The sequence below is a fragment of the Trachinotus anak genome, unplaced genomic scaffold (assembly GCF_046630095.1).
Source record: "Trachinotus anak isolate AG129_WGS33_773 ecotype Australia unplaced genomic scaffold, CSIRO_AGI_Tana_v1 ptg000008l, whole genome shotgun sequence".
Lineage (NCBI taxonomy): Eukaryota > Metazoa > Chordata > Actinopteri > Carangiformes > Carangidae > Trachinotus > Trachinotus anak.
Window position 1 is genome coordinate 14,976,021 of NW_027273859.1, and position 18,440 is coordinate 14,994,460.

Here is an 18,440-nt window from a genome sequence, read left to right on the forward strand (position 1 = left end):
ATGACGACTGGAAATGGAGAGTTGAGAAACTGAAAAAGGAAAAACCTGGCTTGAAAAACTTGGATGGATATATTGATGTCTCCCTCCGGGTCAGATGAGGTCGCTGTTGTTCATTTTAAGTATAATTTTGTTTCTTGTTTTTACCGCAGAGCAAGAACCTTTCCGGGCTGTGATTCGTTTAAAATCTGCGTTGCCATGACGTCGCCAAGAGTTTACAAATATGTCGACTGTTTAATGTGTAGCTAACGGTAGCTAAGCAAATGGCTAACGTCGTTTTTATGTTCAGTCCCTCGTCCACTTCCCGCCAGGTCGTATGTCTTTTACTGCTCTTTTCCTTGGCTCACACTCAAAACGTTGTCGGTAAGTCCCTGATAATATATGTGTATACTAACAAATGAATTCATTCAGTTTTACACTAACATAGCTAACCATACGTTAGCTAGAGCAAAAATCGTGATCAATTGCTAACCCGGTGCATCGGTTATGCCCATTGTTAATTAATTTTATGTAGCTAATGGTAATCAGAAATGTTACCGCTGTTTTCGACAGTTTTCCAGCCGTCCTATCTCACTGCGACTGGACCGGCGGTGTCTGCACTTCTGCTCGGAAACACTACGGACATATCTCTGAGTCTGAGGACGGTGTCTCCATCCAACACAACAGGTGAAAGCTAAAACAGACTCCCCAGCGCCCTGCCTGCTCATCTCCATGTAGTTTTGTTGCAGATTACTGTTGTACATTGTGTTTGTGCAGTCTGTTTCCATGTTGGACAGATTTGGTGGTTGGTGATGGTTTGTTTTATTTATTTTTACAGGAAGTATCGGTCCTCCATCGTGTGTGGGTGAGGAAACACGGTGGCTGCTCACAAGGCAGCAGGTGGGAAAGGTAAGAAACCAGTTTTACAGTGAAATGGTAACCTTCATCATTTTTCCAAATAATGCTGAAGCAGGAGGCAGGTAGACATGGTTTATTTATAGTAATTATGATCACATCAAATTTATTACAGCTGATATTGTATATGACTCGTCTTTGTTGCATTTCTTGCCTCAGACTGCAGTTCGGGTTCAGCTGAAACTGGATAAAAGTCTGCGTTTGTGTGGAGAGAATGAGACAGACACAGACTGCTGTCCCAAGCCACTGTGTGTCCTGGAGACCCTTCAGGTGTCTGCCTGTGTGGGCGGCACACCTAAGGCATCACTGCTGATCCAGGCCGAGATACACGCCCTGCTGGTTCCTGCTAATGCTGGATCTGGTAATTCAAATGAAATGCGTGTCTCATCATAATGGGCCTCCATGCACGTAGAGAGTACCACATTTCTAATAAATATAAACCTCCTATCCATCTCAGATAATAAAACAACCATTCCAAACCAAGTGTACCAACCACTGGGCCCTTGTCCCTGTGATCTCACATTCAGAGCATGTGATGTACGCTGCTGCTGTGACAAGGTATTTATTATTGCATTATTTTAACAGGAGTACAGTGCACTTTGGCTAATGTATTTCCTTCTATGTTAATCAACAATTGATTTTTTTGTCTTTTTGTCAGGACTGCTCCATTGAAGATTTGAAGCTGTTTGAGTCCCACTGTCTCCCAGGGCCCTTTGGTGGACAGGTCTCTCCTGCTCCAGATTATCAGTGCTCTGTGCAGTCCTCTGAAAATTCCCCAGATTGGTTTCCATTTTTATGTGTCAATTCTTCACCTGAAAACAACCCTTACCTTGGACTCTTTTACCAGGGAGGCACAATGTGAGAAATGATTTAATCGATGGTTTTTTATTTGTTTGTTTTAATTATGTAATTCATTTATCTATGCTTGTGTCATGTTATGATGTCTCTTTTGCTCTTTAACTTGTTAAGCAAACCTAAGCCTGGCCCAACCTTCCAACAGCCTGTGTTGTCAGCTCCAGTGCCAGTGAATGTTTATATTCAAGGAAGTCCCATTTTGACATTAAATGACCAGTACTTCACTATTCCCCAGGTTAGTTGTGTGTATGTACAACACACATGTTTGAGATTATATTTTGCACTGTATGTGTTTCCAAAGCTGTATCAACTAATGCCTACCAATGTGTGTTTCTGTTCCACAGAAGGTGCTCGGGCGTTGTGTAAACAGCGCTCCTGTAGCATTTTTGAAAGATTTCAAAGTGAAATGTGTAACTCTGCTACGCACCTGTCCAACTGGATCTCCCTTACACACTCTACCAATGGATTTGAGGATTAAAGTGAAGAACGGGCAAGGGGGTATGTTTTACCTGCTAACATTCTGTAGCAATGCTTTGATACATTCTGGTTTATGTGTTTTTAATTTTTGTTTTTTTCCTGTGTAATCAAGGTGATGTTATAGTGGATGTAAGTGATGAAGTGGCCACTGACTTGAGTCAGTTTATTTCAAGCACAAATGCTGTTGCCTCATCAGGTATGGAGATTACAACACATCATAACTGAAATAACAACATCTTAAACTGACAATTAACCTTAATGTTTAAATATGTTCATGTTTCTCTCAAGATAATTGGCTGGTATGTGAGAATGTGACTTTAGCACTGGATTATAAAATCTACTGGAGAGGAAATGGCATCACAAGGCTCACACTGACACGCACTGTTGGGACCATCACTTTAAATGGTGCTGGTAAGTGTCCATAACACTTGCCCATGATTTGGCTTAGCACCAGTCAGTGAGTGACACAAGTTGAGAGATATGTTTGATGTCATTTAGGCTGATATTTTCTTTCTGTCACCTGAACAGGTGACTTAACTACAAGGTATTCTGCTGTGTTTCTAAATGGAGAAGTCACAGATAAGTCCAACTCAGGAAACCCAGGTGAGAGCGAGATAAAATTCATCCTAAGAATGGTTGTGGGGGTGAACTGTTCTGTAGAAAATACCTCACAATGTCTGCTGTAATGGTTAACACACAGACATTATGAATGACAGGTTACCAAGTGGGAAGGCCTGTTATTGCTGGAATCGACACTTTGAACAATAATACAAGCTCAATACAGAGGATGACAATCAATCTTTGGAAACCAGGTAAAACCTATCAAGTCATTATGTTCATAACTCAAGTAGTATAATAGTGAATTGTGTTTATTTCCATCAACAACTTGACTTGAAGACACAGCACCGTTTTCTGATCTGGCTAACAGTGAGTGATGGACTCTGTTCTACTAATGAGAAGAAACCAATTCTATTTGGGGAGAATGCAACAACAGGATGTCTGCTACCTATCAGCCGACAGAATCTGACTCAGTGTAATCTCCTGAGGTCAGTACCTCAGCATGAGTTCATATTTGATGTGTGTTTGTGCGGAAATAAAAAAGAATGTTTTTTTTCTCTTTTAGAGAGACTGTTGCTTCACTCCAGGCAGCTTTAACTACAGCCACGTATGTGTCAAGGAATGGAAACCCAGATCCTCTAACTGTGACAGACTGGGTGAACATAAGCTGTGAGTAGACGGTGTAAAGAAACACTTCATACAAAGTTTTCTTTCTGTACAACCATGTGTCTTTGTGCAATGACATATATTTGGTAATGATATTAGCTTTTATTTTAACTAGTAAAGCAAATGCAGCAGTGTCGTGCCAAATTATTATTTCTTTTCATTCTAACTAAATGTTACACACAACATATAAATTCCAGATGTCACACTAAACTCAAGCACAGCAGTGGAAGATACCACAAGTTCATGTCATGGGATTTCATCCCACCAGCATATCCATGTATGGAGTTTTATTACCAGCATGGTAGAGGGCGTACCTCAAAGGGATATCCGTGCTTTGCAAGTTAGGTATGTATCAGGTTGCTCATTGCAATGTACAGTGTAAATTGTATTCTCAATCATTATAAGTCATCATATGTCCTAATTCCCATCAGATGTACAAAGCAAAGTAAAAAGTCATTATGAATCAAGAATCCTTTTTTGGGTAATTTTAGCTACAGCCTTTCCACCTGGACTATGGATTGTGGAGGAGGTGATGTCTCTCCATGTGTGGACCCAATGGAAACTCAGTTGTTCCCCATCACCTCCTCAGTCACCTTTACTGACATTCCCATCAACAGTGGACCACCAAAAACCAGGTGCTTCCTCAAACCGCAAGACTAACCTTATGAAGAGAGCTGTTAACTTGAGCCAAACAAATTAGCTTTATGTACAAGATACCTGACTAATTCTAACTTAGAGTGTGATGCTCTGTTTGACTTTTTTTCTCTCCAGGTTTCAGATCAACTTCACAGAGTATGACTGTGACAGGAATGACGTGTGTTGGCCTGAGCTAGCCTTTCCCATCACCAAGTATTACACAGGTGGGAATTTATCTAATCCAATGAAATCTGATCATTCTTTAGTAAACTGCATACTGTCTTTGTGCAATGAAAAATGTAATTACTGTGGCAAAACAACTGTAATTAATTAAGTATGATAACGGATACTGACATTACCAACCTTTTTTTACCTTTATCCTCCCCAGGTGAGCCATATTCCCAGTCACTGGCCAAGGGCCTTATCTTGGTTTTCTTCTTTATCACCGCCTCGATTCTCGGGACCCCATGGAGACAAATCCGACAAGCGTGGAACAGCGCTGCTCTTTAAAACTGAGAAAAATGTAGCGGAAGACACATTTTGAGGGATGATGAAAGAGTGAGAGACTAAACAAGATGATGTATTTAAATGTCACTGGAATGTGTTATAATAATATAGTTTTTATATGTTTTTGGGAATGTAAATAGTTGTATTGGTGCACTATTTTGTAATAAAAATATTTTTTTCTATGATTTATTTTCGGCTCAATCCCTCCACATACTTTTGATCACAATATTCTCAATGATAGGTTTGAGAAGTGGTTAGGCCTTCGGTGCAGTCTTCTAGTCTGATTTCAGTTCCACCTTTCAGATTGTTTCTTATTGAGGTTTTAGATGTTCCATGGCAGGTTATCATCCACAAGCACAATATTTTTTCAGTATTGTGCAGACAACACCAAACATAAAGCTGCTGCTTCTCTTAATGATTCTAGACCCCTTTACTTCATCTGTCCTCACTGTATGGGTGACCTAATATTTAAATTGACTGAATTGGGTCAAAACAGAGGTTCTAGCTATTGTTCCAAAGGACAGGGGAAGTAAAAAATCTAAAAAATCTAATTTGTCTTCTCTCCTTGTTTCCCCTCATTTTTTCTGGTACCTTAGTATCACCTTCTTGAAAGAGAGAAAACGAGTAGTTGTGGCAGTACTTAGTAACCTCCCCTTTAGCAGATGTCACAGCTCTCGTCAGAATTTTCACCCTCTCTCCCTGCAGATCATTTGAAGTACTGAGGTATCTTTAGGCTGTCCCGCACCAACACCATGTTTATGACCTGCACCCATATTTTCAGTGATGTTAAAGCCAGGTGACTGGGAGGGCCATTGCTAAAGCTTCATCTTGTGTTTCTTGAAGTAGTTCATAGTGGATTTTGAGGTATGATTTGGATCACTGTGCTGTTGTAGTGCCCAACCTTTTATCAGGTCAGTTTCTTGACTGACTGCACGACATTTGTAACCAGAACCAGTAATTTAATTCACTCCATTCTCCAAAAGCAGGATGTTTCCACTCACTAAGTACTGAGTTAGCAGGGTGACCAAGCTTTTGCACATGCCACTTTTGCATTATTTTTCCTAGTTAATGAAATAAAAAGTAACAGTACATTAACACTTGAAGAAAGGGTAATTTTAATTTCCGTTTTCTACAGGAGTTGTATTTTTTTCCACTTCGAAAAGTCGCCAAATAAGTCATTAGGCCCAACATCTACATACAACTGAGTGCGTACGTGTGTACCATTACTGTGTACCATTGGCGTATATATTTGCCTTTAGTCAGCGCTGAGGGCTGAAAACCCCATGTAGTGCGCAGACTCCGGCGGGGGGCGATGATTGGTCAAAGGCTTATTCTCCACTGTGGAAGTTGGTCGTATTCAACAGTGTGAAGTGAAGTGACGTGGAGAACTGTGGACATGACGAGCAGACGTCCTCTAAAACTTCACAAACTATGAGAAGAGTCGGGACCACATATTTGGATATGCTACGTTAGCGGCTTTAACACCTGTGGCCTCATATTTCCAGATTGAACTTCGACTAAACAAGTTTTTTTAAATGTTTTAATCTAAGAAACAGTTCGCTCAGCTAGCTCATTAGCTATCAGGAACAGCCTGTGCTGTGGCCACGGCTATCTAAAGTCTGCGTTGTGCAAGTCAAACAGCGTCGTATCACCGAAACCTAAACATGAAAAGGTCTAAGAAAGACTTTTCTGGCCGCCGTTGACGTTAACTTTACAGAAACCGCAGTAGTTAGCTTGCTAATATTAGCCCGTCGGCTGAGCAGGGAAATAGCAGAGCGAGCTGTCAAAATGTGCTCCCTGCTCCGGGGTGAAGAGATGTGTCTGGCCCAGCTGTTTCTGCAGTCTGGGTCAGCATACGACTGCATCAGTGAACTTGGAGAGCTGGGGCTGGTGGAGTTCAGAGATGTAAGTCTTAAAATAAACCGTGTTCAAACTCAGTGATGTTTAATTCTGAAAAGTTACTGCTGAGTTGGCTAAGACCGAAAACACCCGACAAAGTGGATCTAACTTGACCGGTTTGCTTAGTATAGATACCATTGGTCACTGGCTTTTAATGGCTGTCAAAGCAGATGTGGCAGCTTTTCTTGTAACATACAGAAGGGAGTCATCGGTAGCCCATAGAGCACAGCTGTGGTAAAACGCTGGTGCACAGGTACCTCCTGTGTGGTCTATGATAGTTAGTCCTGAGGGTGACGAGTGGGGATGAAGATTGTTAATCGTTCAATTCTTGATTGTGTCTTGCACTTGTTTCAGCTCAATCCCAGTGTGAACGCGTTCCAGCGGAAATATGTCAACGAGATCAAAAAATGTGAGGAGATGGAGAGGATCCTTGGTAAGCATACATTCATTTACCAGCAAGGCTCTCTATTTGGTTATTGAGTTTTAGCTGCAGTCTAGCCTTGGGCAGGAAATTAAATTCTTTGTCCTCAGACTGGACCAAAACAAAGCTGTGATGGGACTGTTGAAGCAAAGCAGGAATACATGAAACCACAGAGGGCCTTCTCCTTGAATTGAATTGAGAGCCAGTGACATTACAGTCATGAGAAATGTCAGCTGGTTGTAAATTTAGTTGAATGAACTGCCTCCTTGGTTAGTTAAAGCCTTTATTATTAGATTAGGGGAAGAGAATAACACACTGTTAGGCTTTGCTTCAAATCCTTTACTGTTCAAATGCTGGTCATGGTATTTGAAAACTTTGAAACAAATTGAAACAGTTTTTTTTTGTTTTAGAAAAGATTGTTCTTTATTTTTAACAGGCTACCTTCTGAGGGAAATCAAGAAAGCTGACATTTCACTGCCAGAAGGAGATGTGAACCCAGTGGCTCCTCTGCCCAAGCATGTCATGACAATAATGGTTAGTTACTTTCTTATGTATTATTATTTATCATTTTTGAATTTAATGTTATTATTACTGTTATTATTATTATTATTATTATTATTATTATTATTATTGTTGTTATTATATTACAGTCATTCCTATGATCACCAGGTATCTATATGTTTACAGGAGCAGCTACAGAGGCTAGAAGTGGAGTTAGGTGAGGTCACCAGGAATAAAGAGAAGCTGCAGAAGAATCTGCTGGAGCTGACAGAGTACACACACATGCTGCGCATCACCCGCAACTTTGTACAGAGATCTTCTGAGGTCAGTGTGTCATGCCCTAATGTGACTGGATTCTTTACATCCACATTTTCATCTTATTCAGGGAGGATTTTTTTTATTTTTTGCAATATAAATTTTGTCTTTACCCTCCTGCGTCTTGTCTTTACCTTTAGCGAGAGCCCCTACAAGTACAGTATGAGGAGTTTCCCTTCCTAGAGAAAGACACAATGATGGACTACAGCAGCATGCAGAGGCTAGGAGCCAAACTGGGGTGAGGGATGAAATTCTGGCCGCTAGCCATATCAGCATTATGTTTATGTTGGTGTTTGGACTTGAAGTTTGATTTGTTTTTGAGTTGACAGTAGGCATTAGCAATGTCACGGTTTACCAGCTTTCACAACTCATTTTAAAAATGAAATAGTATAACATGTGATTTCCCAGCCACAATATCTTTGAGGAAAAAGTTGCACAGTTTCAAATGAGGCAAGTTGCACTTACATCCTCCTCATAAATAGTTTTCTGTGTCCTGTCTGGCAACGGGGACAAGCTTCACAAGTTGCAATAACTGAAATGCTGCTGTGGCTCTTTGCCAACATCATGCTGCACATACAAATCCAGTGTTGTGGGAATACTCTATACTCCATAAAAGGAACATAATTTTGGTTGAATGTGAGTTTTTGTTGATTGTGAATGTGGAGCACGAGTAAGTTCTCAAAGGAAAGACAGCTGACCTCACAGCTGCATGTCTCTGCCGTCACCATGCTGTTGCTACATGTCACAGCTACAGCAGGCAGCATGTATTATGTTATGTGACATCAACGATGTAAAATAGCAAAACTATGGTCACTGTGACATTAGTTGCTCACATGCACATGTGTCAGTGAAGATGTTCACACATGCAAGAACACACACTGTTTCCCTCATTCCTAAGAAGGAGCTCATGATGAAAGGAAGAGAAAACTAATGTAATCTTATCTTATTTTACATAAAGTTTTTTTGTGATGTAGATACATGAACAAGGACGCCTTCTTGAATTTCAAGAATATATTTATGAAAGGACCATTAACTATTTTCAAGCTGAATTTTGAATTATTTTAAAATGGTTGTGTTTTTATCATAATTATCATTATTGTGGCATTTTTAAGTTAACGGTTCAAATATCGCTTGTAGATATACAGTATGTACTGTATGTAAATGTTCAGCTGTTGGTGAATGTTCTCCTCGCTCTCTTGCAGTTTCATCTCTGGCCTTATTCAGAGGGTGAAGATCGAGGCCTTTGAGCGGATGCTTTGGAGAGTCTGTAAAGGCTACACCATCCTCAGCTATGCTGAGGTCGAGGAGTATCTGGAAGATCCTGACACGGTAGGTTTCTCAAGGCTAACTTTATCCATGGTTTATGCTAAGGTTGAATTACTTTAGTTACAGTGTGAGATTAAAATTTCAACAGGGAAGGCAGGAGAAATATTTTCATGAATTACTGTGTCACTTCCTAAATTGCCTAAATGCAAGGTACTTGGTTTGAGACAAGACAAACTAGAATAATTTGAATTTGATTTACTGTAAGTCAACTTTGATAAGACACTTTGGTTCTGTTTGTATTCTGTGTCTTCACATGATAAGGATTTTTGTGGGACTAAACTATAAACTCTATTTCCATAGTTTTTGTAGGTATTCAGAATTGATGTAAAACGATGGAAACAATTGATAACCTGATACTTGTTAACCACATAGTTTGTATTGTCAACTTTTTAATTATTTTGCTGTTACAGCAATTTATCATGATAGAAAAATAACACACATTGGATTGAGATTACATGGTGTTAAATGTTACAAAAAAATCTCATTGTCAGCCCCCTTTGTTTAAGAAGTGCTGCCATAGTAGAGTTGATTGAGAAACTGTCACCAGAGCACCGTAAATGACAAAAAGAAAAGGACAATCCTGAAACGGTTACCAAATGTATATTTGTTTAATGATGCTACAGTATTGAAAATGACACGGGTGAAGCTGCTGTGAAGTCTGTTCTCGTCCTCCTTGCTGTTCTCATAAACAATGTGTGCAGTGATCCTGCCCATTCACACTGAGTGACAGCACTAATCCAGTTATCCATTTCCTCTGCTTGGCCAGAAGGCAGGCATGCAGGACTGCAACTGATCACTGGTGGAATGTCAGGATGGACTTTCACAAGAAAATTCACAAGCAGTGTTAACGTGTTACTGAGTGGTGTGAAATGAGGAAACTTGACATTAAGCTAAAAACTCCACCAGTCATGCTTTTTCAAAAAATCAGAGAAATCAGTGCTGTCCAGCAGCTGTTTCCAACATCATGAATGAACTTTCAATCTCAAGTACTTGTTCGATTTTGTTTACGTAACAAACAACTTTAGGCCCACAGTATAGAAGATGTACTGTGGGCCTAAAGTGACACTTTTCTCGTTTTGTTATCATATCAATGATATACAACACGTCCTCTTATTTTCTTTTTGCAGGGGGAGCCTACCAAAAGTGTGGTGTTCCTGATCTCTTACTGGGGAGACCAAATTGGCCAGAAAGTGAAAAAAATTTGTGACTGGTAATTATTCTACAAAACTGTATCCCATGGTTGCTTGATTAATGTAAGAAAAAAAGACTTATTTTTTCTTTTTATTTAATAGTGAGTTCTAAGTAACATACTTTTTCTCTCTATAGCTACCACTGTCACTTGTATCCCTATCCCAGTAACAATGAGGAGAGGAATGATGTTGTGGAAGGACTGAGAACTCGCATTCAGGACCTGCACACAGTATGTCTCACATTTTCTAAATGATCTAATTATGCAGATGTTTAATTAGTGACAGAAGAAGAAGTTATACTGTTTGCCATTCACCGAAGGTTTACTTTTAAATGTCATCTCACTGTTAAAATATAACCTAGATAATATGAGATAGGCGCTCTTCTGGTGGGGGTGGGGGGTTGGGGTGGGGGGTTAAGATAAAGATGTGCAACATTTTCCAAAACAAGCCAGCACAAAATATTGTTTTCAGTGAATAACGTTACATTAAGTAAGAGGTTTTCTTTTGAAATGGACTTCTTATGGTAAAGAACAAAATTAAAAGATTAACTTAATTGTTCCTCTTGTGAGCCAGTTACAGGGTCAGTTGAGTTTCTGTCTGGGGTAGTGCAAAGTGAATCATTTGTGACCTTTAACCCACTGTGACTGAAAAATAGAATTGCACACACCCCATTAGCACATGATCAACATGAGGCTTCAGCTCAAAGTTGAACTGTTTTTTTTCTCTTTTTTTAATTTTTATCCTCTCCCCTTTCTTGACTGCTCCTCTTGTCTTCCTTATCTCTAGGTCACTTAGTCACACACACAAACACTCAAAATGCCTCTTGTTTAAAATGGAAACGTTTATTTCCCTGTGTTAATGTTCCATAGATAATCATAGAAATTCAAAAAATGCAGTGTGTTTTATAAACCTTTCTTGAAAGTCTTGAATATCTTTTGATATGATGTATCACTCTTACTGTGTCCAGGTACTTCATAGGACAGAGGACTACCTGAGACAGGTCCTGATTAAGGCTTCAGAATCCGTCTACACCTGGGTCATCCAGGTCAAGAAGATGAAGGCCATCTACTATATTCTGAACCTGTGTAGTTTTGATGTTACTAACAAGTGTCTGATTGCTGAGGTGTGGTGTCCTGTCAATGACATTCCCACCCTGCGGAGAGCCCTAGAAGAAGGATCGGTGAGGAAACTCTTGCTCAATTTTTGACTTTGGCCACACTGCAGGTTTTCATTTTCTGTTTATTTAACCGGGGCAGCTGCTTCATGAATTTGGATATTGTTATCATAAAAGCACACACTGTATGAGGAATTGCTTTTATTTTGCCCTCTTTTGTTTAAGAAAAATAATTTCTTCCATGACTTGTTGGGGGTACTGAAAGACCTCTGTTAATTCAGTTTGCAGGCTGAGGAGGACAGAGACACTTAAGTGTTCATTTTTGTTCTTTTTAAACCATTTTTTCAAAACTGCTGAGCCACAAAGGGACATTTCAAGACATTACAGTGAAATCAGTCTATGGTAATTTGCTGACATTTTGATTTAACTTTGATATTTCAGAGAAAAAGCGGAGCGACAGTGCCTTCCTTTGTCAATCGTATTCCCACCAACGACACTCCTCCCACCCTGATAAGGACCAACAAATTTACCTCTGGCTTCCAGAACATTGTGGATGCCTATGGAGTGGGCAGTTACAGGGAGGTCAACCCTGGTGAGTGAGATTTCTTTTTTCTTTCTTTTTTTACTTTTCTGTGATTTTTTTTTTTTTTTTTTTCCTCTCTGCATGTGTACAGATGCATCATTAGATAAGGCTTCAACATAAAATCTGCACAGGCCAAAACAAAGCCAGCACTTTATTTATCTGTTTGGATATTTTACAAGGTCTCACTGCACTGTATCAGATGTGACAGCAACATGTATGTGTTGCATAAGAGTTATTGAAAAAGAAGACTTTTATGGAAAAGTCTTTCTGAAATCATCATAGATATTTAATCTTCCCAGTTTTAATGTTTTTTTCTATTTCAATTTTGCCAATTAATTTTTTATTTGTATGTCTTGTGTTATTTCTAGATTTAAAGGTCCTGTTGCCTTATATTTTTAATTTTAGTAATGCTACATTATGTAAGTATTTTTTTTCCCCTTTTGGTTTTCTCCCACTTATTTTCAGCTCCTTTCACAATCATCACTTTCCCGTTCCTGTTTGCTGTGATGTTTGGGGACCTGGGTCATGGACTTATCATGGCTCTCTTTGCTGCCTGGATGGTGCTGTACGAGAACAACCGCAAACTTAAAAACACCAGGAACGAGGTGAGAGCACTCCAAAGCTATTTTTAATTAACACTCATTTAAAAGCTCACTTAAGTAACCAACCAAATGCCAGTGTTTGGCATGCAGTGTGTCTGAAGTGTGAGTGATTTGTTGTGCATGTGCAGATCTGGAACACATTCTTTGAGGGGCGTTACATCATCCTCATGATGGGCCTGTTCTCCATCTACACTGGTCTGATATACAATGACTGCTTCTCAAAGTCCCTGAACATCTTTGGTTCTGGATGGAGTGTGAAGGCCATGTTCAGAGAGAAAGTGTGGAAGTGAGTACTTCATTACAAGAGGAACGTCATTATGAAACAGCAAAGCAGGCTCAGAAGTGCATAAGTATTGTTTTAGCTGTTAAGAAATTGAATGAACAACCTGTGTAAAACCTGCTTAAGTCATAAAGATAAGATCATGTGTGTGGATTTGTTTCCTAGTGACATACATTTGACACACTGGTGGCTTTATTTGTGCCTAACAGCGAAGCTGTTCTCGTGGGGAACCGTTTTCTTACTCTGGATCCAAATGTTACAGGAGTTTTCAAGGGACCGTACCCTCTGGGAATTGACCCAGTGAGTAGAAATTATTGAAGATGAGTCGTCATGTGTGACATAATTTTCCATATAATGCCTCATATACATAGATTTGATGATTTTATTATTTTATCACTTAAAATCACACATGCATGCATTAACAAGGATACATTTGTGTGCATACCAAATAGCTGAAAACAATAATAAAAAAAAAATTGCTAAATAGCACTTTGTATGTCATTCATTTCCAGCAAGAAGAACTTAGTTGCTCGATCAGTTACAGAAATGGCAGATGAAGTTGGTCAGATACTTAAATACACTTACCATACAAAATATTTCTAATTTAGCAATTATGAAAGAGCATTATGTATTACCAGAATTCATAATTAATAATTAAGTGATGAACATACACAGCCACTCTACCTGTTGTTTATTGGATTTAAACAGCATTGCTGGAGTGGATCTTTTACCAATCAAAACAACTCATTGTGTAACACAGAATTTGTCATCTTTCTGTTGCAAAGATTTGGAACTTGGCAACCAACCGCCTCACATTTCTGAACTCCTATAAGATGAAGATGTCAGTGATATTGGGCATCGTACACATGAGCTTTGGGGTCATCCTCAGCACTTACAATCACTTGTAAGTACCAATTAGTACATTTTTTGATTTGTTTTTTGGTGTGTATTTTGGATGTTTTGGTTTTAATAGCCTGCCTCATCTTTGTCAACAAAAATAGGCACTTTAGGAAAAAGCACAACCTGTACTTGGTATTTCTCCCTGAGCTCCTGTTCCTGCTGTGCCTGTTCGGCTACCTGGTGTTCATGATATTCTACAAATGGCTAGTCTTCTCTGCCAAGGACTCGAGACACGCTCCCAGCATCCTCATCCACTTCATAAACATGTTCCTCATGCAGGGTGATACAGTGCAGCCCCTCTACCCAGGACAGGTGAGAGGCTGATGTAAAGCTCCACTCTTGTGACAGTAGAACTTAGATCTGTTCTAACTGAACACATCGGATCTACTGTTTAAAATACACCACCGATCTCACTGAGATAGAAAGATACAATACAATATTGTTTTGCTTCTCTCAGGCTGGCCTGCAGGTATTTCTGGTGGTCATTGCTGTTCTCTCAGTGCCTGTCTTACTCCTGGGGAAACCTATCTACCTTTATTGGCTTCACAATGGAAGCCACCGCCTTGGAATGTACAGGGTGAGGGTTTGAAATGCATGTCTGCCTATGAATGTCTATAGAGATCTCCAAATATTCATTCTCTGACTGCAAATATGCAAATCTGATTACTTTGTCCATGTGTTCTCAGGGGTATGAGCGTGTGCGCCGTAGCAGTGAGGAGGAGCTCTACCTGATGAGGACTCACGACATGGAGGAGGGCAGCAGTCACAGTGATCTCTCCACTAGTGGAGAGCACCACACAGAGGAGGTCAGGACAGCAGAACAACTGCATAGTTACCCACTTCTCCTAATCATCCTTACCAGCAACCATTGTTATTTTTGAAGGGTTCTGTCAGTCACACTGAGTTTTGCTTTGTTGTTGTGATAGTTTGACTTTGCAGATGAGTTCCTGCATCAGGCCATCCACACTATAGAGTATTGCCTGGGTTGCATCTCCAACACAGCCTCCTACCTGAGGCTCTGGGCTCTCAGCCTGGCACATGCCCGTGAGTATGATGGTTTGCATTACACATGTAGTTTGTCCCTCCTTCAAATCTGTACAATCACACACTGAATGCAAAGTGAATGTATAAAACTATACATAATACAGGTTTTGTTCCAAATCAAAGAGCCACTTCTATTTTATTCTGTCTTTCATGATGTGAACCAGATGACAACCAATCATAATGAGAGGTGATAGTCACTGTGTGTTTTTGTTTCTTTGTTCACTCATAAATCTACAGTAAATAACGTTTTCTGTAACGCACAGTTGTTAGGGGCTTTACAGCATGAACACACATGTGGTCCAAACGCAGCCTTGCATCAGAGTGATAGAGTGTGCTGTCTGTGACCCAGCTGCAGGGTGTAGAGGCTGTTAGCATGTATACAGGTCATGCTGCTGCCTGCTGAGGTTTCAGTTGTGAATTTAGTTTTCAGCCCTGCAGATGCCCCAATATAGTTTCTCATAAATTTTATTATGTACCAGATTTCCCTAGATTTCTGGGACACTGCACTAGTTTTATAAATTCCAACAGCGCTCAAGCGTCAGGAAAAAATAACATTAATGGCCCCTTTTTCAGTTTCTGCATTTGCTCGTGTGTTATCGGTATGAAGCAGACCTCAAAATGTTCAGCCTGTATGAACTGATGTCAAAAATTTAGGTGCTCGTATATGATGGTCTGACAAATAAAGTTATATTTTTCATTTGCTACACCAGGAAGGAAAAAAATCCTCAATGAAAACACTGTTCAATGCATAGAGAGAATGTCTGGAAATGTGTTCATGCACAGTATTTCATGGTTACTAAAACTGATTTTAGTTCATTTTGCACAGACAATTATAATTAAATGGAAAACTGATTACAGGGCAGTCTTAAGAAGGCAAAACCAAACAGCCATTTCATAGCTCTAATATGTTGATATAACCTTGTGTGTGCACTTCAGCCATTCTGTTAGTATGGCTTCCAATCATTATTGAGCCGTGATGGAAGTGTTGCAGAAATCATCATAGGTCGTATCTAATCAGATTACCAGCATGACTTCAACAGGAAAATGGGCATTGAGGTCCCTTTCAAACTTAACGCGAAAAAACAAACATGAAATTGACAGAAAAATTCTGAGTGGGGTGTGTGTCTGAAAGCGTCTGAAGGGTGGATCAGTCCCACCAAACACATTTAACCCTTTAATTATTTAACAATTCTGCTAAACCCTTTCAAACCACTTTGCGACCTTGACCATGACCAGACACATTAATAAAAATGTCCATTGACAACAAGCCTGAGAAAATTAGGTACAGGCATAGGCATAAAAGGATGGTGCACATGCTCTTTTCTCTGCTTTCACAGAACTGTCAGAGGTGCTGTGGACCATGGTGATGCAAGTGGGGTTTCGAATGGACACTGCTGTCGGGGTTTTATTCCTGGTGCCTGTGTTTGGCCTGTTTGCCGTTCTCACTGTGTCCATCCTTCTGGTAATGGAGGGTCTGTCTGCATTCCTTCATGCGCTCCGGCTGCACTGGTAAGATAACAGTAACTCCTAAAGTACTTGTGTCATTGACAGGGCCAAAGTCCTTTGAATTATCTCAGTGTTTTATATTTATAGAACCTGTTTGTTTCTTCCTCAGGGTGGAGTTTCAGAATAAGTTTTACAGTGGGACTGGAATCAAGTTTTGCCCCTTTTCCTTCTCCCTCCTGCCCTCCAGCTTTGAGCATGATGGCTTACTGTGAAGGGACTATCTGATAATGCTGTGAAGAGGTCAACAGAGCCAAAACAAGCCAGCTGGGTTCTGTGCTCATACAGACATATTCTCCACATGTCATAAAGCGATTGTGATTTTTCTTTTCATCTTTATAATAATTTGTCATGCAAAGAAATTGTATGGTGAGTTTTACAAACTTTGGACTGTGGACTGTCCTCCAAACTGTTTCGAGAACAGACATTGCAGACTGTACTGTTGTAACAGAGGGTATTTTGTACCAGGATCAGTATGCCTCACTGCAGAACAGTTTGTGAGTTTATAGTGTCAGTCTCAAATTTAAAATTTAACTTGCACACTTAAAACCATCAATTCTCTTTTGAGGCATTTTTGGTAGCAGTTGTTGATGTCACTTGGATGGAGAACCACATCCCCCAAAGAATAGATAAGTAGAATAAATAAGTAGAAGAGATATGATTTTAGGATGAGATACCTTAACAGTAATAAGCAAATGTTTGACCCCAAGGTTTGGCTACACAGACAACACGTTATAGGATAAATGTAATGTTGATTTCGGCATTTTCATGGGACTTACTAAGATAGATAGATAAAAGAACATCTGTCATCTCTTTATTTATTTATTTCAGTTTCCCTCCATTTCCTCTCTTCTGTATCTAGTTACTTTGTCATTAATTTTTAGCATAAGTGTGTATATTAATGCTGTTATGTTTTGGCTGATCTGGTTTCCATACACTGGATAGTGAGCCACTGTTCAGTTACATAGTTCTTAGTCAGCTTTTTCTTGCACTGACTGCCTTATCGAAGTACAACCAAATGACAGCATACTGTATCATTCTTCAGTTTCCCCTTGTATTCCTTCTTTGTGGTACCAGAACACTGCAAAGGATCTTTGACTTTTCAGTATTGAAAAGTGCTTGGGCAGGTGTGTGATGAGATGTATATACTTTGGCAGAGTTATTTTTTTAATTTATTATATTTTAAGATGTTACTTCAGAATTAAAGATGAATGTTAATGGGATATGATTTTTATGCATTCACAGTGTTACCTATGCGTCCACTTACTGTACAATTAAACATTCCATGCATGAAAAACTTAAATAATTGATTTGTTGACCCAGCTCTGGTGGTCAAGAGCCCCTTAATTTAAAAGGTCTTATTTCCAAATTAAGCACAGTGGTTAGGCTGCAGTAAATCTGCTTAGGAGAAGGTTGAATTATGTACTAATGTCAGACATTAGTAGTATTTGCCAATTTTGTGAATTGTTAGTATTGTATGGAATTGGTATTGGGATTTTTTTTTCTAAGGGAAGGAGACTTAATTGTCATCGTCATCATCACCTTATTGATTTGTCAGCACTTTTTCAATGGCAACAAAGTTTGCTATGGTAAGGTACTGCCACATGTTAATGAAAGTAATGACTTTAGGTGTATTGAGTTTTAAAAGTGGAACAGTATGGTTTCTTATCTTGGTAATACAAGTGGCAAATACTGTTATTGGGGTAGAGTGATGTTTAATTTGCAATCATTTGCCTTAATTAACACTGAACTGTTGGTTGGTTGGTTGAAGGGGTATTGTAGTTTCCTCTAACACAGCCCTAATCTTAGAGTTCATTTTAATATTAAGAATTGTCTTTGTTTCACTGTCAAACACTCCATGCTCCAGTTCTTTTGGAAAAAAAAAAACCTTTCTTCATCATCATGTAAATAATAAATTGTTTTTGTTTGAGTTGTTTTTGCTTTGTGTTTTTTTCCCCCTTTTGGGCCTATAATTGAATTTCTGCATGGAAGTTACTGGCTTGCTTGGTAGTCAGTAATGTGCAACTATAATGCCATCATCCCGATGAAAACACTTAATTTTAGATTGATATGCAAATTAGTTTCCCACACGAGGTTTACTATTTGTTTATGAGAAAACTATAAAGGTTTTCAGATCCCTGACCAAACCTGTCTTCAGTTAAAAGATGACAG

General features: G+C 39.4%; 2 protein-coding genes across 2 annotated transcripts; both read left to right on the forward strand.

Annotated features, from left to right (window-relative positions):
- Positions 1–141: 141 nt before the first annotated feature.
- Positions 142–4,779, forward strand: tctn2 (tectonic family member 2). Its single transcript, XM_071482932.1, has 18 exons — positions 142–360; positions 550–663; positions 815–885; positions 1,051–1,252; positions 1,349–1,449; positions 1,550–1,749; positions 1,861–1,981; positions 2,091–2,244; positions 2,336–2,419; positions 2,512–2,634; positions 2,752–2,826; positions 2,940–3,035; positions 3,152–3,269; positions 3,347–3,450; positions 3,645–3,792; positions 3,939–4,082; positions 4,219–4,307; positions 4,472–4,779. Exons 1-18 carry the CDS (start codon positions 261–263, stop codon positions 4,591–4,593), a joined length of 2,166 nt encoding a protein of 721 aa, XP_071339033.1. The 5' UTR covers positions 142–260; the 3' UTR covers positions 4,594–4,779.
- Positions 4,780–5,934: 1,155 nt separating this feature from the next.
- atp6v0a2b (ATPase H+ transporting V0 subunit a2b) lies at positions 5,935–18,198 on the forward strand. Its single transcript, XM_071482931.1, has 20 exons — positions 5,935–6,495; positions 6,844–6,922; positions 7,347–7,444; positions 7,598–7,735; positions 7,867–7,964; positions 8,929–9,055; positions 10,180–10,262; positions 10,379–10,472; positions 11,210–11,422; positions 11,798–11,948; positions 12,405–12,544; positions 12,670–12,827; positions 13,031–13,121; positions 13,607–13,725; positions 13,823–14,033; positions 14,179–14,298; positions 14,408–14,527; positions 14,648–14,765; positions 16,103–16,274; positions 16,381–18,198. The coding sequence occupies exons 1-20, from the start codon at positions 6,379–6,381 to the stop codon at positions 16,481–16,483; spliced, it is 2,550 nt and encodes an 849-aa protein (XP_071339032.1). The 5' UTR covers positions 5,935–6,378; the 3' UTR covers positions 16,484–18,198.
- The last annotated feature ends 242 nt before the right edge of the window (positions 18,199–18,440 follow it).